The 22,876-nt window shown below is 35.4% G+C and overlaps 1 protein-coding gene across 1 annotated transcript in view; it reads right to left on the bottom strand.

Moving 5' to 3' along the window:
* The window catches only part of SYCP1 (synaptonemal complex protein 1), a 129,628-nt gene that overhangs the window by 10,447 nt on the left and 96,305 nt on the right, over positions 1-22,876 (bottom strand). Inside the window, exons 29-31 of the mRNA XM_046645650.1 lie at positions 8,758-8,817; positions 5,928-6,107; positions 463-606 (exon numbers count right to left, since the gene is read on the bottom strand). Coding sequence (XP_046501606.1) covers positions 463-606; positions 5,928-6,107; positions 8,758-8,817 — 384 coding nt within the window. The remainder of the gene's footprint in view (positions 1-462; positions 607-5,927; positions 6,108-8,757; positions 8,818-22,876) is intronic.

The following is a 22,876-nucleotide window of genomic DNA, read 5'->3' as shown; positions in this document are numbered from 1 at the left end:
ATATATATATATCTCAACCAATAACGGAGTAAAAAAAAGGAAAATGTATACATGCAAAATCAAGAGGGGCCCTGAATAACAAATCTGGTTGCAGCAAGGTTTAAACTATTGACTCAATCTTCCTTTTTAAAAAAGCCTAAAAAGGGAAAGAAAATGTGGTAAAAACTCCTTTATAACACTCTTCTGGAAAACAAGATGGTTAATCATCTCATGTGCCAATTCTGTTATATCAAGTATTTCAAAACGCCATGTTTTCTGAAATTAGAGAGATTATTTGAACCCTAATTTCTCTAAAAAACTCAAAAGCATAGGGTTCTGTGTTATAGTAGAGTTCTACTGTGTTTCAGTATTGCAATGATAGATAGTATGTGCATATATTATACATATACATCAAGAAATAATGTAGATGAATAATAAATAATTAAGCAAATAACAAATGCTGGTTATTTGCAATATTTTTACCAAAAGATCAGTAGTTTCTGAACTATCCGAATTAAAATCAAACTCAAAGACCATTTTTCTCTTTTTGTTACTTTCTTCAGTGGGTACATTCTTGTTTTCTCTCTGCTGAATTTTTAGTTTCGTTGGTGTCTTCACAGTATATGCCTATCCAAAAAGAAAAACAATACATAACCCCATCAAATAGAACATATATTATTAATAAAGGAAGTTGAGTCTTTAGCAATCAATAACTCTCCATTATTATTGGCATATATATGAAATAGAAATTTTGGATAAGAACTTAATTCAGATGGTTTTGGTACTAAAACTTTTATAACTTCCTTCAAAAATATTTGCAATAGTGGACTTTCTTTGTCCTTCCTTTCAACTTACTGAAGGAAATAATGAGTTGGGGGGAGGCAGCAAGAGAAAGAGAGTGAGACTCCAGCTTCAGCAATCAACAATCTTAAGAGGGACTTTAATTTTTCTAGCCATGATTAAACACCAAAACGGAGTGAGCTTTGCTCTCTCTACAAAAATCTTAACTGATTTATGAGAAAATAGCTTTGCTTATTTTTTCTTGGTAAAGTAATTCACATTAGTCAATGTTTAGTATTCCATAATTACCCTGTAAGTTTTATAATTTAAGAAAAGTATCTTTAAAAAGTAAGGTCAGTGACATGAACCAAAATGGCAGAGTAAGGCGCTCCAAAAATTTGCTCTTTCATAAAGCAATAAATATACTGGTAAAAATGGTCAGAATCAGCTTTTTCATAACTCTGGAAATTAACCAAAAACTTGCTGCAACCTGGAGAGTATTTACTTTTTTAAAAAGTGGCTGAATCTGTAAGAACAGCAAGCTTTGTGGTGTCAGAAATCATAGAGCCTAATAAGCTGTGGATTGACATACCCAAAGTCCTTAAAGAAAAGGAATTGTTACCAAATAATTCTATATCAAGCAAAACTATGCTTCAAAAATGAAGGAGAAATTAAGTTATTCCTAGATAAACAAAAACTGAGAGAAACTGTCACTAACAAACCTTCCCTAAAAGAAACTCTAAAGGGAGTTCTTCAGGCTGAAATGAAAGGACACTAGACTCAAATCCACATGAAGAAATAAAGAGCACCAGTAAAGGAAACTGCATAGGTAATTATAAAAGACAGTATAAATGTATTTTTGTTTGTAACTCTTCTTTTCTACCTGATTTAAAACACAGACATATAAAGCAATCATTATAATATTGTGGCAATGGATTTAAAATGCAAAACTGTGATTTGTATGACTTTGATAGTATAAAAGAGAGAGAGGTAATGAAGCTATATTGGGGAGAAGTTTTTGTATACCATTGAAATTCCATTGGTATTAATTCGAACAAATTATTTTAAGTTAAAGTGTTAACTGTAATTCTCAGGTAATCACTAAGAAAATAATTTTAAAAGTATAGTAAAAAAAAGAAGAGAATTAAAATGGTATACTAGAAAATATCTACCTAACACAAAAAAGACACTAATAGAGGGATACAGGGACAAAAAGACATAAGACACATCGAAAACAAAGAACAAAATGGTGGACATAAGTTCTACCTTATTAGTAATTACATTAAATGTAAGTCAATTAAACTTTTCAATCAAGATGCAGAGATTGTCAAAATGAATGATGGAAAAAAGCAAGATCCAACTATAGACTGTCCACAAAAGACATATTTTAGTTCAATAACATGAGTAGTTTGAAAGTAAAAGATATATCATGTAAATAGTAAGCAAAAGAGAGCTGGAGTGGCTATCCTAGCCTCAGACAAAATAGACTTTTAGAAAAAAATGTTACTAGAGATGAAAAAGACACTTTATAAGGGTAAAAGGATCAATGCATCAAGGAAAAATAAGAGTTATAAATATACAAAACCCCAAAATACATGAATCAAAAACTGGGAAAAACAGATAATTCAACAATATTGTAGGAGACTTCCATACCCCTACTTTCAATAACGCAAAGAACAACTAGACAGAAGATCAGCAAGGAAATATATTTGAACAACACTATAAACCAACCAGATAGATATTTAGGAAATTCACAAATATAGGAATACAACATGCTTCTAAATAACAAATGGGTCAAAGAATAAATCACAAGGAAAATTAGAAAGTACTTTTGAGAAGAATGAAAAAGAAAACAGAACATACTCATGGAATACAGTGAAATCAGTGCTTAGAGAAGTTTATAGCTGCAAATGCCTACATTAAAAATTAAGATCAGGGGCCAGCCCCATGTGGCGTAGTGGTTAAGTCTGGTGCACTCCGTTTCGGAAGCCTGGGTTCATGGGTTCAGGTCTCAGGCATGGACATACAGCACTTGCCAAGCCATGCTGTGGTGGCAACCCACATACAAAATAGAGGAAGACTGGCACAGATGACAGCTCAGGGCTAATTTTCCTCAAACAAAAAAAAAAAAGGGAAGATTGGCAACAGGTGTTAGCTCAGAGCAAATATTCCTCACCAAAAAAAAAAAAATTAAGATCAAGATTAGGGAGACACGACAATTACATGCAGTGTGTGGTACCCTGGATTGGATCCTGGAAGAGAAAGAGAACATTAATAGAAAAACTACGAAATCCAAATAAGTCTGAAATTTAGTTAATAGTAATGAACCAATGTATGTTTCTTAGTTTTGACAAACATACATGGTAATGTAAGATGTTAATGATGGAAAAAACTGTGTGAGGGATATAAAACAATTCTCTGTACTATCTTTGCAACTTTTCTGTAAATTTAAAATTAGTTTCAAAAGGTTTTTTAAAAAGTAAGGTCACCACACCCACCAGAATGGCTAAAATCAAAAAGATGAAAAATACCAATTGGTACCAAGGACGTGGAGCAACTAGGACTCTCATTCATTAGTAGCTAGAGTGCAAATTGGTACAATCAGTTTTTTAAAAAAAACATGATTGGCAGTGTGATGCAAAAAGAAATATATATTTGGTCTTTGTCCCTGGTTCCTGACACAGAACTTCTAAAATCCTTGTAATTTCCTGAGTGATGGGGTGATAGGAGCATCTTTTGGTATAATATTTGGTCTTTGTCCCCAGTGATACGATAGGAAAGTATTTTGTTATTCATAGTGAGCTTCTTTCAATTGTACCTGAGTTTATACTAATGAAAGAAGTGGTGGTATGGGGCTCCTAGATAGCTTCAGGATGGTGGCTGGTCGCAAGAAAGACCAAGGCTTGATTAGAAGTTTGGAACCCTTCAGCCCACCCCTTGACCTCCTGGGAGGGAAGAGGGGTTAGAGATTGAGTTAATCACCAATGGCCAATGATTTAATCAATCATGCCAGGTAATGAAACCTCCATAAAAACCCCTAAAAGACAGGGTTCAGAGAGCTTCCAGGTTGGTGAACACATGGAGGTACTGGAAGGATGGCTCTCCCAGAGAGGGTGGCACTCAAAGAGAGGGCATGAAGCTTCAGGCTCCTTCTCCCCTACCTTGCCCTATGCATCTTTTCCATTTGACTGTTCCTGAGTTGCATCCTTTACAATAAACCAGTAATAGTAAATAAAGTAATTTCCTGAGTTTTGTGAGTCATTCTAGCAAATTATTGAACCTGAGGAGAGGGCTGTGGGAACTTCCAATTTATATCCAGTTGGTCAGTAGTACAAGTGGCAAGCCAGGACTGTAATTGGCATCTAAAGTGAGAGTAGTCTTGTGGGATTGAAACCTTCACCTGTGGGGTCTACACTAACTCCAGGTAGTTAGTGTCAGAATCAGTTCAAATTGTAGGATACCCAGCTGGTGTCTGGAGTGTTGGAGAATTATTGGGTGTTTGGAAAAAAATCCACACATTTTCGATCAGAGTAAAAACAGTTCAGGCATTATCTATTAAGATGGAACATATTATGCATAACCCTATAACTCAGCAATTTCACTTCTAGGAAGATACCCAACAAAAATGCATACATGTCAAGTACTAGAATTTTTATAGCAATACTAGTCAGAAAAACCCAATCTGGAAACTATCAAAATGTCCATTAACAATATAAGAGAGAAACTGTGCTATGGTCACACAATGCAATATTATATAGAAATAAAAATAATCAACTTTGAGCAACAATATAGATGTATCTCACAAACATAATATTAAGAGAAAAAAGTTGAAACAAAAATAATATGATTCTATTATAGAAAATGCAAAAACAAGTACATCTAATAAGTTGAGAGAGTGGCTAGCCTTGGGTGAGGGGCTAGTGACTGGAAGAGGGAACAAGAAGCTCTTCCAAGGTCATAGTAATATTCTGTGTTTTAATCTGAGTGCTGGTAAAAAGGTTATGTTTGGCTTGTGAAGATTCATCAAGTTCTATAATTAAGATCTATCATATTTCAATAAAAATTTTTTTAAGTAAGGTCATTCTTTAATAGAGATCATTTCATATTCTCAATAATATAGTAGTAAATACAACAAAATAATTTTATATAAAAGCCTCTCAACTGTGGTTTACTAATTTTCATAATTTCCACAAGGTGGATAATAGTATATATATAATAGGATGTGAGTCTGACACTTCCTTTTGCTTTGGAATTGTCACCTGGAGCAAAAAGCTGGGGGGAAAAGTGCTAGTAACTCATATTCTAAAGAAAGCTCACTATGATTAAGGCCAGATACTTCCCTAGGGCTCATTAATAAGTGGTAGAACCAGTCCTACAATCACCAAACGCCTTCCTTCTTCCCAGTTATTTTAAGGAAACTGGAGGGGGGAGGCATGAAATTTCAGCTTAGAGGTAGGTGCAGAGACAGGTTGAGATATTTTTCCCCTCAACTCCCAAGACAATTGAGGAGATAACTCTTAACAGCAGTCGTATAAAGACTAAGGGTGCCTTCAAGAAGGGAGACTGGTATCTCATTCCCTAGCTGGATAAAAACCCAGGCAGAAAATTTGTTTACTGGTCTTTGTATCTGGCTGAGCAGAGGAAAAAGAAATTAGAGAGAGAGAGATGGCAGAGAAGCTGGGAGTGGGGAGCAAAAGTAGAGCATTCTGCATGGCCATTTAGCATGGAAAGGTTGAATGAATTCCCTATGGATTAAGCAGACACGGAAGATAGCTAGAATTGAGCCACCTCAGCAGTGGCACCTGCTCCATAAGGGCTGACTGCTAAGTAAAGGACTCCAGCAACAAGATGCTGTGGAGTAAACATCAAAGGTAAGTAACTGAGGTGATAGTGGAAAATGTCAAGTAAGAACCAGATTTCCCACATCAGGGACTATGCATTGGTGAATGCCAGAAAGTTATGAAATCTGCCCAAGTTGTCATCATGTTGTGGGCAATGATAGGGAAAAGAAAATGAAACCATTTCATGCTGGTATCACAAAAAATTGAAACATTCAAGAAACTGGTTTTATATTTACGTGTGGGATATCAGATATGTGGTATATGATACCAGAACCTTCTTTTTTAACTAAAAAAATTACAACTTTCTTAGAAATTTTAGCAACCAACCTTTGGTAATGGTGTAGATACAGTACTTTTGGCAGATGTCCACAGATAATCTCTTTTATCTTTGGATTTTCCATGATCAGCTGATATGAAGTTTCGAGATATATTTTGTGAAGGAGCTGCTTTAGAATCAAATTTCTGATAACTAGTTTCAGGTGTTTCAAATAAAGATGTCTGTATTTTCTGTCGAACAACAAAGGTGAATAAAATCATCACTAAACATCATTTTAATTAAAGTGCAGCAACTATTAAAAATAACACTGGAATAAACTAAAATTTACCCCAAAATTTATTATTGACTAGATAACTTTGAATAAATTACATTTGTCTTCTTTTTAACTTTATTTCCCCATTTAAGATGAAAATGCTATCTGCCCCTCTCTATCTTCACAGAATTGCTGCTGGAAAAAAGATTAGGAAGTAAGATCACTAGGACTGGGCAAGAAACCTACAAATCACCTCATTTAGCTCCTTGATTATATAGATAGATAAATTTAAGCCTGGAGATACTTGGAGATTTACTTAGCATTTTTTCACAGAGTTGCATTTCCGTATCCTTTTTCCTAAATATTTCTACATCATAGTTGATAACAATTTTTTTTTAAAGATTTTATTTTTTTCCTTTTTCTCCCCAAAGCCCCCCGGTACATAGTTGTATATTCTTTGTTGTGGGTCCTTCTAGTTGTGGCATGCGGGACGCCGCCCCAGCGTGGCCCAATGAGCAGTGCCATGTCCGCGCCCAGGACCCGAACCAATGAAAGGCCGGGCAGCCTGCAGCGGAGCACGTGAACCCAACCACTCAGCCACGGGGTCAGCCCCCGATAACACAATTTTGATGAAAGCAAATTATTTTCTGCTCTCCGGATTTGTCAGGAGACAGCCTCAGAATCTCCAAAATGTAACTGCTTTCATGGACAAACTTTTCTCCCCCAAAGAGGATTGAGAATGGCAACTACACCACCTTGTGGCCAAGTCTGGGAATTAACATTTCCCTGGTAGCCTAAAAGAAAATGCACCCCCATTCTAGAACACTGAAATAACCCTCTTCATAATACAGCATGAAAATGTATGTACTTTCCTACAAGTTAGATTCTTTTCTGAATGTTACATTTCCAGTGATGCATATATACATAACATGCCTAATTTTCTCTGTTGTATTTTTTAAACACTTACAAGACGTTTCCTGTATGCCAATTACTATTTTCAAGGCTTTACAATTATCTAATTTAATCCTCATAACAACTTTAGGAAATAAGCACTATTATTATCCCTTCATAGATGAGGAAACTGAGGCACGAAGAAGTTGTTACTTTCCCAAACTCAGAAATGTTTGATAAACCTAATGACTATTATATATAAGGCTTGTGATATTTCACTATTGCTGGAATAAAGTATGGGAAACAATAGCCTATTTATATTTCTTAATTTCCTTTATAATTTTCTCATTATTTGCGCTGTATATATCCAAAACCACAGATAAAATATAGGGCATTTACTAATCTACTTGATAACAGATATAATAATGAGTATATATTACTGGAATTATATATGAATCAAAAAAACTCTATAAGAATATGTGATATATACTTTCATAATACACATATATTCTATATTTAGAAATGAATATTAGGGTTTACCCAATTTATTTATCTTCATCAGACACTTCCCTTAGACTATATCTAACCCTGCTAGCTAAGTTTAATGTGACAATAATTTCTCCAAATACAATGTTTCCAAGTGTCTATGTAGTGTCTGAGACAAATGAAGCACTCAATATTTATTCACAGGTACAGTTTTCTTTCCTTCTTTTCTTTCTTTGAACCCTAATGTAACAAAATTTAGCACTGTCTATGTTTAACAACTGAATTATTTTCAACTACTCTGTCACTTTCAGTCTATAGTCAAAGCAATCTCTGTGGGAACTTAGGAGACTACTCCACAGTGTATAAAGAGTATTTAATCATTTTAACTAAAACTTTCAATGAAAATTCTTCTGTAATAATCCTATATTACCAAATGGATTAGGAGCTGAGGGGCACCCCTTTTTTCCTCATACTTCTGCTTTCTTCCATGTGCAGGGAGCACCACTAGGGTAACATTTCCAACCTCTCTGTTTCCTTAGGGGAGAAGCAAAGACTTGATGACCCTGGTGAATCTGGAAGGAGAAACTGGGTGCATATATAGTCCAGCTCCTTCCTTATTCCTTCTCTTGGGTACCAAAGCACACACCCTGCTCTGCTCCTTTATGCCGTACGTTTTACCAGAGTAGACCATCAAGTGAGTAGAGTTGTCCCAGTCCAGCTCTACCTGTGACAGAGTAGGTAAATTTGTCTAATTTGGGATTTTAGGATGAAGAAATCCTCTTGCCTTCAAATATAAGCCACATTCTCCAGTATCAGTTATCAATAATAAAGATAATATTTTGGTTTTCATTGTCTTTCTCAATTGGTTCAGACTTAAGTAAGGAAAGCAGGATGCCATTTATTCAGCCCTCTCAAAACCCATAATCTAAATATAAGCTTTAGAATTTTTAATGAAAATATTTTGCCTCTAACATTGGAAATTCCTTGAGAGAAACACAGAAGTTCCTAACTAACTTAATACTATAATAAAAATTACAGAAGATTGAAATCTTCTCAATCCCCAAACAAATGCTTTGAAATTTTTAGCTAATGTTTTTGAATTAATAAATACCAAGAAACAATTTAGGAAATGAAATTGTGTGATGTATTTTAAATGTTCTTTTCCTATTTATGAAAAAGAATTTCTAAGCAGATGTTAGCAAACGAATTGGTTATAAGGAAAACCTATGAGAATTATATAAAACACTTACCTTGTCTTTTTTTTCTTTGAGAGTAACTGTGTTTTCTTTTGCCTCTCTTTTGAGTTTTTCCTATTAAAAATGAATATCAAGTTCATACAACGTAATCATTAATATTATCACAAACAAATGTTCCTATTATCAAAATCTTTCCTAGGAAGTATTAACAAAGAAAGAATACTGACTTCTAAATGTTATCAAATAATAAAAAGAAAAAAGAAAAATGAATTAGTTCCTTTCTACGGAGGTATGCTATTTGGTTTTATTTTTTTTAAAGTCTGATCTCTCTTTAGTACGTATCTGTGGAATCTTGAGTAAGTCTTTTAAAACTCTGAATACAGCTTTCTCACTTGCAAAATGAAGTGGATGGACCAGATTATAAAGTAAGGGAAACACACAAGTAACTAACTGTGAAGAGCTGCAAAAAGATCCAAAATATTATGGGCCTTTAGAGGCAGAATCCACTTTTTCTTTGTGTGTTGAAAAAAGGTACATTTCAGTTAGACTTTGAATAATGAACTTTCAACATGAGATAAACAGGGATGAGGGATAAAATGAAAGTATAAAAAAGTATAAAATACTTAGGAAATAATACATCATTTTTGCTGGAGATTAGGGTGTAGGTATTAGTAGGAAAAAAAGAAGAATTAACCCTGGCCTACAGAAAAGAACATGTAGTATGCCTTTAATATGACAGTCATCTGGAGAACAGACTTGTTACAGCTCCAGGGAGCCTTAAATGTCTCAGACAAAGAAAAGTTCCAATATGCAGAACTTTAGGCAAACTTGCCTTGCTTGCCCATGATACCTAAGCCAATATCTATCCTCACTGAATACCCTGTGCACACCATGGTATCTCTCCCACAGTGTTGCTCCTAACCAGAGAACTCACTTCACCATGAAAGAAACTGGCAGTAAGCTGAATCTAACAGCTTTTTTTAATGTATCCTATCAACCACCAATGGTTGATCTTCAGTTATAGTGACAACTAGGGTCTACTCTAAGGGGCTGGAATGCCATCTTCTAGGATAAAGTATATCCTCTAAACTAGCAACATTGCACTGACTCTCAGTTAGAATACATATCTTGGCTTCTAGAGGACAGAAGGGAGAAAGCACCTCCCGCAATGCACTGTCTCCACAACTCGGACTTTTGCTGGGCTGGAGATCTTAGTACAGTCTGTTCTAATACAATATTTATTTCCAAGGTGTGAATTAGCTCGTATACAAACATGAATCTTTGGTAGTGGTTAAATTGATCATGAGTTCCCTAAGACCAAAGAGATGGACCATCCACTAAGATCTCTATGCCTCAGTGAATAACTAAATATGCCTGTAGTATGGTCTGGCAAACAGGAACGATGATCTACAGGAATAGAGAATGACAGCCCTGTGCCTGAATTTCAGACCTAAATAAATTTACAAATCTGGAACTCACTAAATTAAAAGGAAGCCTGGTACTCTTGTGGAAGGATCTTGTAATAATATCACAAATACATAATGCATCCTTCCTACTATCTTGTACGCTGAGAGAAATACTAAGACTGACAGGTAACTGGACATTGACTCTTAGCTAACACCAATTCTTGTAATCTATAATGTTACTATTTTTTCACTAGTCACTAAGTATTAGGGTCAGGTGATAAATGGAATTTAATCCAAGTACACCTTGTAGTGAACCCATGGAACCATAAACCTATTCTGTGGTCATTTCTTCAGATCCTGAGTATACAGTTCGAACAGATAAACTCAGTAAGTGGTACAATCTCCATATCGAATCTGACCAGAGAGTGAGAGATTTTAAGTTTGGAAGGACCAAGTGGAAGACTTTTAAATTCTCCCTCCACATCAAGCATGAAAACATATACACCAAATACCACATCTCACCCATGCAGAGATTAAGGTCCCATCAAACCATGAAAGATGTAGGGAAGGTGATTTATCACAGTCCCACAAAGCCAACCTATTTTAATTGGAAGCTAACATTGTCATCTGGTAACAATTTCTTCATACCAATGGGTAGGTAAAATACGGACTGTCATATTGACTGGGATCAAAATTGAGAACTAAGAAAAAAGCTGCATATAAAAGATGAACTGAATCTATGTAAATATAAAGCTCAAGTTAAACAAATACCAGAATCATGGTTACAGAACAGGATGTACATTTTGATTAATCTTGACAATGTAAAATAATGAAATAAATATAAAAATTGAATATGCAGAAGAAGAGGCAGTAGGAAAGTGTTAGATATACTGCTTAAAAATATAAAGGTAACCAGTAAATTAATTAAAAAGGCTACACATGCCTTCCAAATCAACCAAAGCAAGACGCAAACACATACACTTTAGAGAAAAAGAAAGAAAATAAAATATTATCATGTAGTATGAAATAAGATGATAGAAACATGATTAAAATATATTATCATACTGATAAAGGGCTAATATCCAGAATATATAAGGAACTCTTATAATTCAACAACAAAAAACAAATAATTTAAAAAGGGGCAAAGGACTTGAATAGACAATTCTCCAAAAAAGATAGAAATGGCCAACAAGCATATGAAAAGATGCTTGACATCACTAATCATAAGAGAAATGCAAATCAAAACCAAAATGAGATATCACTCATTAGGATGGCCACTATCAAAATAACAGAAAATAACAAGTGTTGGTGAGGATACAGAGAAATTGGATCCCTTGTGCACTGTTGCTGGGAATATAAAATGGTACAGTTGCTATGCAAAACAGTATGGAGATATCTCAAAAAACTAATAGTAGAATTACCATATTATCCAGCAATCCCACTTCTGAGTATATATTGAAAAGAATTCAAAGCAGGATCTCCAAGAGATATTTGCAAACCCATGTTCATTACAATATTTTTCACAATATCCAAGAGGTTCAAGCAATCCAAATGTCCATCGACAAGTGAATGGATAAAGAAAATGTGGTATATACATACAATGAAATATTATGCAGCCTTAAAAAAGAAGGAAATTTGGTCACATGCTACAGTATGGATGAACCTTGAAGACACTATGCTAATTGAAATAATACAACCAGAAAGACAAATACTACATGATTCTACTTATATGAAGTATATGAAGTAGTTAAAATCAAAGAAACAGAGAGTAGGAAGGCAATTGCAAATGTCTTTTTGGGGAAATGAGGTTGGGGCGAAGGGGAAGGGGAATTAGTGTTTAACGCACACAGAGCTTAAGTTTTACAAGATGAAAAAGTTCTAGAGATCTATTGCACAACAATGTGTATATACTTAAAATTACTAAAATGTACATTTAAAAAGTGTTAAGATGGATAGTAAATTTAATGATATGCATTTTTTACCACAATTAAAAAAAGTAAAACCACAAACCATTCTATCTTATGATATCAATATAAAAGTACTAAATAAAACAGTTGTCCCTTGGTATCCATAGGGGATTGATTCCAGGACCCCCTGCATTACAAAATCCACAATCCACAAAATCCACAAATGCTCAAATCTCTTATATAAAATGGCATAGAATTTGCATATAACCTATGCACATCCTCCCATATACCTTAAATCATCTCTAGCTTACTTATAATACCTAATACAATGTAAATGCCATGTAAATGGTTGTTATACTGTATTGTTTAGGGAATAATGATAGGGAAGAAAAGTTTGTCCACATTCAGTACAGACGTAACTATTGTAGTAGGCCTTTCAATCTGTGATTGGTTGAATCTGCAGATGTAGAACCTGCAGATATGGAGGGTCAACTGTATTAGCCAAAAGAATACATCACATTTTTAAAAATTTTTCATGACCAAATGGAGTTTATTCCAGAAATGCAAGAATAACCTTAAAAATACATATCATATAAATAAATCAGGAAAACTAACCAATTAGAGCAAAGGAGACTTCTCAGATTAGAGACTCAATCAAGGTTAATAAATAATGGACAAAAACATAAGACAAGAACAAAAAGAAAGTGAGGGTCACAATATGAGTATCAGACAAAGCTGACTTCAAGGAAAAAAGAACAAAGAGAGAGGATACAGTTTCCAAGGAAAAATTAATTAGTATAAACTTTTATACAACAAATAGTACTCATCAAAACACATAAAGCAAAACTGCTTGAAAATTCAAAAAGAAGAGAAAAATAATAGTAATAGAACCATTAAAGCCTTCTTTCAGCTCATGACTGATCAAATAGAAAAAATACATAACAAAGTTAAAGTAGATGTCAATAAAATAATTGATACAATAGGTCAAACTTCTTGGTAAAGATGGTAGAATAAAGCCAGATTATAAAATCTTCCTCCCCCTAAACAAAAAGGAATGAAAGGGAGGAAAGGAAAGTAGTTAAGAACAGGCAAAAATAAATTCAACAACACAAACACACAATCTCATGCCATAATCTCTGATTCTAGTGAGGCTCAGCATGAGAGCCACAGAGTACAGTTGTGTTGATATGACCCTACTCAATGTGGCTCCTAACCTAATCACCACTTGCATAGTATTGGTGAAAGTGAACACATATAATAATAAGGGTAACTATCACTAATATATCTGAATTTGATAAGAAGATGTCTAAGGGGATAAGTAGACAGTCCAGGAAAAAGAGGCCTAGAAAATGCATAGTGAAAGGCAGGAAAAACAACTAAATCTTACCATTTTGGTTTCTCTAATCTGGGCAAAGAAAGCACAATAACCATATCCACACAGTATTAATTATCCCTGTTAATAAATATAACAAACTAGAAATAAAGTAACAAGTTAAGATTTAAAGCAAAAAATTCTCCGGAAGGAGCAGAAAACACAAAAAGAAGAGATTCATCAAGAAACCACATGAATTTTGTCCTTTTACCTAGCCCCCCTCTCATCACCCAGAAGGTGGAGTATACCAAATCATGATATTCTTATCTTTTCCCTCATAAAATTGGGTAAGTGAGGAAATACAGCTTGAAGAGAGAGCGGTAAGATAGCAAAAATGAATAACCACAGCTTATCTTCTCAAACAGACACACAGGCTCCAGGGCTTCACATTAAGTTTATGAAATGATCTGAAGGTTGAGGACAAAGATATCACAAGAAAACTAGAGACTAGTATCTCTTATGAATATAGATGCAAAAAAAATCCTCAACAAAATACTAGCAAAGCAAACCTAGCAGAACATAAAGATTATATACATCATAAGCAAGTAGAACTTCTCCCAAGAAAGTAAGATTGCTTTAACATCTGAAAATCAATTAACGTAATACTTCGTATTAATAGAATAAAAGACAAAAACTAGATGATCACCTCAATTGACACAGAAAAAGCATTTGCAAAATCCAACACCCTTTTATGATAAAAATATTCAACAGATTAGGAATAGAAGAGAACTTTCTCAACCTGATAAAGGGTATCCAGATAAACTGAATTTCATCAAAATTAAAGATTTTGTACTACAAATGATACCATCAAGAAAGTGAAAAGACAATCCACAGAATGGGAAGAAATATTTGCAAATCTTATATCAGATAAGAGACTTGTATCTGGAATATGTAAAGAACTCTTAAAAGTCAATACTAATAAGATAAACAACCTAATTTTAAAATGGGCAAAGTATCTGAATAGACATTTCTCCAAAAAAGATATACAAATGGCCAATAGCACATGAAAAGATAATCAACATCATAAACCATTAAAGAAATGCAAATCAAAACAATGACATATCACACCAGCCCCACCAGGATGACTATAATGCAAAAAGAGACAAGTGTTGGCGAGGATGTAGGAAAATTGGGACCTTCAGGCATTGCTAGTGTGAATCCAAAATGGTACAGTTGGTTTAGAAAACAGTTGGGCAGGACCTTAAAATGTTAAACACAGAGATATCATATTACCCAGCTATTCTACTCTTACATATATAATCAAGAGAAGCAAAAACATATATCCACACAAAATTTGTACATGAATATTCATGACAACATTATTCATAGTAGCCAAAGTGGAAACAACCCAATTTCCATCAGCTGATGAATGGATAAATAAAAGATAGTGTATCCATACAATAGAATATTATTCAGCAATAAAAAGGAACAAAGTACTGATATACGCTAGTACATGAATGGACCTTGAAAACTTTATGCTAAGTGAAAGAAGCCAGTCACAAGACAATATATTATATGATTTCAATTAAAGGAAATATCCAGAATAGGTGAATCTATAGAGATGGAAAGTATATTAGTGGTTGCCTAGAGCTGGTGAATCTGTTAATGGTGTGGGAGGATATAACTACTGATGGGTATGGGCATTCTTTTGGGGGTGAAACAAATATTCTAAAATTACATAGCAGTGATGGCTGCACATCTATTAATATATTAAAAATCTACACTTTAAATGAAAGATTGTATGGTACATAAATTATACGCCAATAAACTGTCTTAAAAAACTGATAGAGCTGAGCAGAGAAACAGACAAAATTGGGGACCTTAACACCACCCTTTCAGCAACTGACAGAACTCTTAGGGAGAAAACCAGCAAAAATATACAAAATCTGACCACCACAATCAACTAATTGACTGTAATTGACATCCACAGAAAGTTTCATCAACAATAGCATAATATACATTTGCTTCAAGCAGTCATGGATCATTCACCAAGATAGCCCATATCCTGGGCCATAAAAAAAACCTCAACAAATTTAAAGGAATGAAATTGCTATGGACTGAATGTTTGTGTCCCCCCACTCCCAAAATCCATATATTGAGGCCTTAATCCTCAATGTAGTGTGGTGTTTGGAAACAGGGCCTTTGGAAAGTAATTGGGTTTGGAAGAGGTCATGGAGGTGGAGCCCCCGTGATGGGATTGGTGCCCTTATAAGGAGATGAAGAAACCAGATCTCTATACCATGTGAGGACACAGCAAGAAGGCAGCTGTCTACAAGCAAGGAAATGGGCCTTAATCAGAACCTGAGCATGCTGGCACTCTGATCTCAGACTTCCAAGCCTCCAGAACTGTGAGAAGTAAATATTTGTTGTTTAACTACTGAATCAATTGTATTTTTGGTATAGTAGCCCAAGGAGACTACTACAGAAATCATATAGATTGTGTTCTCTGACCATAATGAAATCAAACTAGAAATCAATAACACAAAGAAAACAGGAAAATCTTTGAACACATGAACATTTAAAAACATACTTCTAAATAATCTATGAGTCAAAGAAGTCTCAAAGAAGTCTAAAATTATACCGAATTGAAAGAAAACAAAAACACAACATATCAAAACATGTGGGATACAGCTAAAGGAATACTGAGAGAGAAATTTATAGTACTAAATGCTTACATTAGAAAACGGACAGAGTGATGTCAGCAAAATAGCAGAATAGGAGTTTCCTACTATCTTTCTCACCAAGAACATAGATTTTGACAATCATTCAGAGATGAGAGTATCTTCATGGAAGTTCTGGACTTCAGCAGAGAAGTTTCAGCACACAGTTGGAGCAAAAAAAATCCAAGATTGAACGCATTGAAGAGGATAAGTGGAATAGTTTCACTTTACCCATGTCACCCTCTCCCCCAAAACAGCACAGCTCAGTGCAAACAGAGACCCTCTCAGCCAGAAATTTTTCCCATGCAGGAAAGTGAGAGCATGAGAGTGAGTGCCCAGCTTCCCCAACTGTGTAGGATGCTGCCAAAGGGGCCCATTTCTTTCTCACCCCATCCAGAATACTGAGGTGAGGTGACCTGCATGACTGAAGGGTGAGGAAGAGCTGAGAGCACAGCAGTGAGGGCTCAGAATGTACTGAAGGGATGCAGATCCTACTAACCACTTCATGGACTCCATCAGGAAGCCTGCCCAGGAGTCACTGAGGACACCTCACCTGAAGATCCCCCCAACTCGCCCACAGGCACTCCCAACACTCCTCACACACACATACACACACACACACACACACACACACACACACACCCCATGGCTAACCTGTGCATGCCTCTAAAGGCAGCATGTGTGAGCTTTTGCAGATGGATAGTGAGCATGAACCGAAAGCTGCCCAACTCAGCAAGACTTGGAGAAAGCACACAAACTCAAGCATTCACGAATGCCCTGGGAAAGCAAACAGGAGGCTGTCAGTGCCTGACCTTTCCAGTATCAAGATAAGGCATACAATCTTAAGAATTCCCCTCAAAGAGGGAACCAGGAGCAGGTATATATATATAGAAAATATCTAAGAAAGCCTTAGAATCCCTAGCAGGGCTGACAGAAGATATTTCTCTCCTGAAAGCAGTCAGTAAAGACTGGAGGAGGTAACTGCTTCTTCAAATGTGAAGACAGCAATGCAAGACTTCAAGGAACATGAAAAGTCAAAGCAATGTGACACCACCAGAGGAACACAATAATTTTCCAGTAACCACCCCAAAGAAATAGAGATCTATGATTTTCCTAATAAAGAACTCAAAATACTTGTTTTAAGGATGCTCAATGAGCTACAAGAAAACATAGAAAGACAATTCAATAAAACAATACACAAACAAAACGAGAAGTTTAACAGAAAGAAGAAATCATGAAAAAGAACCAAAGAGGAATTCTAGGGCTGGAAAATACAATGAATACATGAAAAATGAAATAGAGAACATCAATATCAGACTTCAACAAGCAGAAGAAAGAATCTATGAACTTAAAGATAAGTCTTTTGAAATTATCCAGTCAAAAGAACAAAGATAAAAGAACGAAAAAGAGTGAAGAAAGACTACATGAATTATGGGATACCATTGAACGAAACAATTTTCACGTTATTGGAGTCCCAGAGGAAAAGAGATGGAGAACCAGGAAGAAAGCTAATTTAAAGAAATGATGGCTGAGAACTTCCCAAATCTGGGGAGAGATTTGGACTTCAAGTTCATGAAGCTCACAGGTCCCCAAAAAGATTCAATTCAAAGAAACCTTCTCCAAGACACATTATAATAAAACTGGCTAAAATCAAAGACAAAGGGATTTTTAAAAGCAATGAGAGAAAGAAAACTTCTCACGTACAAGGGAACCCCCATAAGGATGTCAGTGGATTTCTCCACAGAAACCTGGCAGAGAGAAAATGGGATGATATATTCAAAGAACTCAAGGAAAAAACCTGCCAACCAAGAATATTTTACCCAGCAAAGCTGTCCTTCCAAAACGAAAGAATTGATAAAGACTTTCCCAGACAAAGAAAAGCTGAGGGAGTTCATCATCACCAGACCCGCCTTAAAGAAATGCTGAAAGGAGTTCTTCAAGCTGAAATAAAAGGATGGTATTTAATAACACAAAAACATATAAAATATAAAACACACTGGTAAAGGTAAGTATGTGGTCAAATTTAGAATACTCTAATATGTAATATAGTGGTGTATTACTTAACTCTTGGATAAAGATTCAATGACAAAAGTATTAAAAATAAGTATAGCTACAATAATTTATTAATGGGGACACATTATTAAGATATAAATTGTGACATCAAAAACATAAAATGAGAGAGGGGGAACAAAAGGGCAGAGTTTTGTTTGCACTACAAGTTAAGTTGTTATCACTTTAAAATAGACTACTATAACCATAAGATGTTTTAGGTAAGTCTCATGGTAACCACACAGCAAAAACTTACAGTAGAAACACTAAAGATAAACAGAAGGGAATCAAAATGTACTACTAGTTAAAATCATCAATTCAGAAAGGAAGACAGTAAAAGAGGAAGAAAGAAACAAAAGAACTACATAACAGCCAGAAAACAATTAGTTTGGTAAGTCTTTACTTAACAATGATTACTTTAATGACTGAATTCTCCAAGCAAAAGACATAGAGTGGTGAATGGATAAATATACAAGACCCAAATGGATAAATATACAAGATCCAATGCCTTTAAAAGACTCACTTAGCTTTAATGACAATCATAGGCTAAAAATGAAGGGATGGAAAAAGATATTCCATGCAAAAAGAAACAAAAAGAGAGTATAGGTAGCTATACTTATATCAGATAAAATAGACCTTAAGTCAAAAGCTGTAACAAGAGACAAAGAAGGTCATTATGTAATGATAAAGGGGTCACTTCACCAAGATAATATAACAATTGTACATATACACACACTCAACATCAGAGCACCTAAATATGTTAACCTAATACCAACAGATCTGAAGGGAGAAATAGTAAACAATACAATGAAAGCAGGAGATTTCAGTACCCCACTTTCATGAACGGATAGATTGTTCAGACAAAAATCAATAAGGAAATATTGGATATGAACTATACTTTAGATCAAACAGACTTAACAGACATATACATAACTTTCCATCCAACAAAACAAAATATACATTCTTCTCAAGAGCATATAGAACATCTCCAGGATAAATCATATGTTAGGCCACAAAACAAGTCTCAACAAATTTAAGAAGATTCATATCATAGCAAGTATCTTTTCCAACCACAATGGCATGAAATTAGAAATTAATAATGGGAGGTAAGCCAAAAAATTCATAAATATGTGGAAATCAAACAACATACTCCTGGCAACCAATGAGTCAAAGAAGAAATCAAAAGGGAAATCAAAAAATATCTTGAAATAGGAGGTGACGTCAGCAATGAGGCAGAGTGAGCTGTTCCCTTTATCTCTCCCCCTTTGAACTACTAAATGGACACTCACTGAACAATGGAGGATACCCAAACAGCACAACAGGACACCTGAGAGACCCACACAGCTATACATCTAAAGGCGGATGGACTGGGTCCCTGGGAAGTAGTGGAGATGAGTGAAGACAACCCGACCCTTCCCTAGCAGCCCAGTGCATGCACATGAATGCTTTCCTGCCCAGCGGGAGCACCCATAGTGGTGCTGCAGCCCCACAAGTGGGTACACACCTTAGCACAACTGTAAGAAGACATGGCAGCAGCCCTGAGCCTGTGCACAAATGCTTTCCCAGCCAGGGGGAGTTCCCAACATACCCATAACTTCCAGCAGATGGGGTAGGATCAGAAACAGAGCTCCTTCTTGCCCCCATTGGTAGCAGGTAGAATCTGAGACCAGATACTACCACAAATGTTCTAGCAAAGTATTAGTTCATCAAACACCATGAGAAACTACATTAACAATTCAGAGCAGAAGGGAAATGACAAGTCTCCAGAAACCAACCCTGAAGTCACAGAAATTTACAATCTAACTGACAGAGAATTCAAAATAGCTGTCAATGAGTTACAAGAAAACTCAGAGGGGCTGGCCCAGTGGCGTAGTGGTTAAGTTCGCATGTTCCATGTCGGTGGCCCGGGGTTCACCAGTTCAGATCCCAGGTGCAGACATACACACTACTTGTCAAGCTATGCTATGGCAGGCATCCCACATATAAAGTAGAGGGAGATGGGCATGGATGTTACTTCAGGGCCAGTCTTCCTCAGCAAAAAGAGTAGGATTGGCAGCAGATGTTAGCTTAGGGCTACTCTTCCTCAAAAAAAAAAGAAAGAAAAAAGAAAACTCAGAAAGACAGTTCGATAAGCTCAGGAATAAAATTAACAAGAAGGAGGAATACTTCACCCAAAAGATTGAAACTATTAAAAAAAAAAGCAGAAATTATGGATATGAAGAACACAATTAATGAGATAAAAAATAATCTAGAATCCTTTAAAAATAGAGCTGACATTATGAAATTAGTGATTTAGAGGACAGAAATATAGAAATCCTTCAGGTGGAGGAGGAAAGAGAACTAAGATTTTTTTTTTTAATGAAGGAATTCTTTGAGAAATATCCAACTCAATTAGAAAAAGCAAAATAAGGATTATAGATATTCCAGAGGGAGAAGAGATGGAGAAAGGAGCAGAGAGCTTGTTCAAAGAAATAATAGCTGGGAACTTCCAAAACCTAGGGAAGGAACCAGACTGAAAAATACATGAAGCCAATAGAACTCCTAATTACATCAATGCAAAAAGACCTTCTCCAAGGCATATAATAGTAAAACTGGCAAAAGTAAATGACAAAGAAAAAATATTAAGAGCAGTGAGACAACAAAATAACCTATAAAGGAACCCCTATCAGGCCTCAGTGAATTTCTCAGCAGAAACTTTACAGGCTAGCAGAGAATGGAATGATATATTCAAAACATTGAAAAACAAAAACTTTAAGCCAAGAATACTCTATCTCTCAGATACAATGGAGAAATAAGAGCTTTCCCAAATAAACAAAAGCTGAGACAGTTCATCACCTCTAGACCTCCCCTACAAGAAATGATCAAGAATGCTCTCATACCTGAAACAAAAGGCAAAGGTCTACCAAGCTTTGAGCAAGAAGATAAATAGACAGACAAAATCAGAAAATCGGAAAACTGCAACTCTCTTTCAGAAAAGGGTTTCAAATAATTAAATATAACCTCAAAGATAAAGGGAAGGAAAACATCAAAAGTACCTATAAACACTTCAACTTAATTACAAACTCACAACACCAAACAGAATAATTGTTGACAACAATAATTCATAAGGGGAAGAGGTGAGGGATGAAACTTGCTTAGGCTAATGGAGATAAGAGGTTATCAGAAAATGGACTATCTCTTCTAAAACTTCACAGCAACCACTAAGCAAAAAATCAGAACAGAGCCACAATTCATAAACAAAAGAAAATTGAGAAAACCACCAATTAAAATGGCAGTCAGAAATATAAGGAAAGAGAAACAATGACAATATAGAACAACCAGAAAACAAGAGATAAAATGGCAGTATTAAGCCCTCATATATCAATAATCACTCTAAATGTAAACAGATTGAATTCTCCAATCAAAAGACACAGAGTATCTAGATGGATTAAAAAACAACACCCAAAAATCAGCAATTCCAGAAGTTCCATGCACCCCTATCTTCATTGTAGCATTATTCACAATAGCCAAGTCATGGAACCAACCTAAGTGCCCAGCAACTGATGACTGGATAAAGAAGTTGTGGTATATACATACAATGGAATACTACTCAGCCATAAAAAAGGACAAAGTCGTCCCATTCACAACAACATGGATAGACCTTGAGGGTATTATGTTGAGTGAAATAAGCCAGACAGAGAAAGACGAACTCTGTATGACTCCACTCATAGGTGGTAGTTAACATATGGACAAAGAGAACTGATCGGTGGTTGCCAGGGGAAAGGGGGGTGGGGGTAGGGCACTAGGGGTGAAGTGGTGTACCTACAACATGACTAATAATAATGTACAACTGTAATTTCACAAGGATGTTAACTTTTATAACCTTAATAATAAAAAAAGACATTAAAAAATAAAAATAATTTAAAAAATTAAAAAAATAAAAAAAAAACAACACCCAACAATATGCTGCCTCTAGGAAACACATCTCAGCTCTTAAGACAAACATAGGGTCAGAGTTAAGGGATGGAAGATGATACTCTAAGCAAATGGCAAACAAAAGAAAGGAGATGTTGCCATACTTATATCAGACAAAGCAAACTTCAAGATAAAAAAGACAATGAGAGACAAAGAGGGGCAGTATATAATGATAAAAGGGACTTTCCACCAAGGGGACATAACACTTATAAATATAAATGCACCTAACACAGGAGCACCAAAGTATGTAAGGCAACTAAAAACAGATCTAAAGGGGGAAATTAACAGCAATACAATAATAGTAGGGGACCTAATACCCCACTTACATCAATGGATAGACCATCCAGGCAGAGAGTCAACAAGGAAATAGTAGATTTAAGTGAAACACTTGATTACATGGACTTAATAGATATACAGAGAGCATTCTCTCCAAAAAGAGCAGAATATACATTCTTCTCAAGTGCACATGGAACACTTTCAAAGATAGACCATATGTTGGGAAACAAACCAAGCCTCAACAAATGTAAGAAGATTGAAGTCACATCAAGCGTCTTTCCTGACCACAATGTTATGAAACTAGAAATCACCTACAAGAAAAAAGCTGGGAAAGTCACAAATATGTGGAGACTAAAGAACATGCTACTGACCAACCACTGGATCAATGAAGAAATCAAAGGAAAAATTTAAAAACTACCTGGAGACAAATGAAAATGAAAATACAACATACCAACTCTTATGGGATGCAGCAAAAGCAGTTATAAGAGGGAAATTAATAACAATACAGGCCCCCCCCCTCAACAAACAAGAAAAACCTCAAGTAAGTAA

The sequence above is a fragment of the Equus quagga genome, chromosome 18 (genome assembly GCF_021613505.1).
Source record: "Equus quagga isolate Etosha38 chromosome 18, UCLA_HA_Equagga_1.0, whole genome shotgun sequence".
NCBI classification, from domain to species: domain Eukaryota; kingdom Metazoa; phylum Chordata; class Mammalia; order Perissodactyla; family Equidae; genus Equus; species Equus quagga.
The sequence above is the reverse complement of the archived record's forward strand: the minus strand, read 5'-3'. Positions and strand labels throughout refer to the sequence as shown.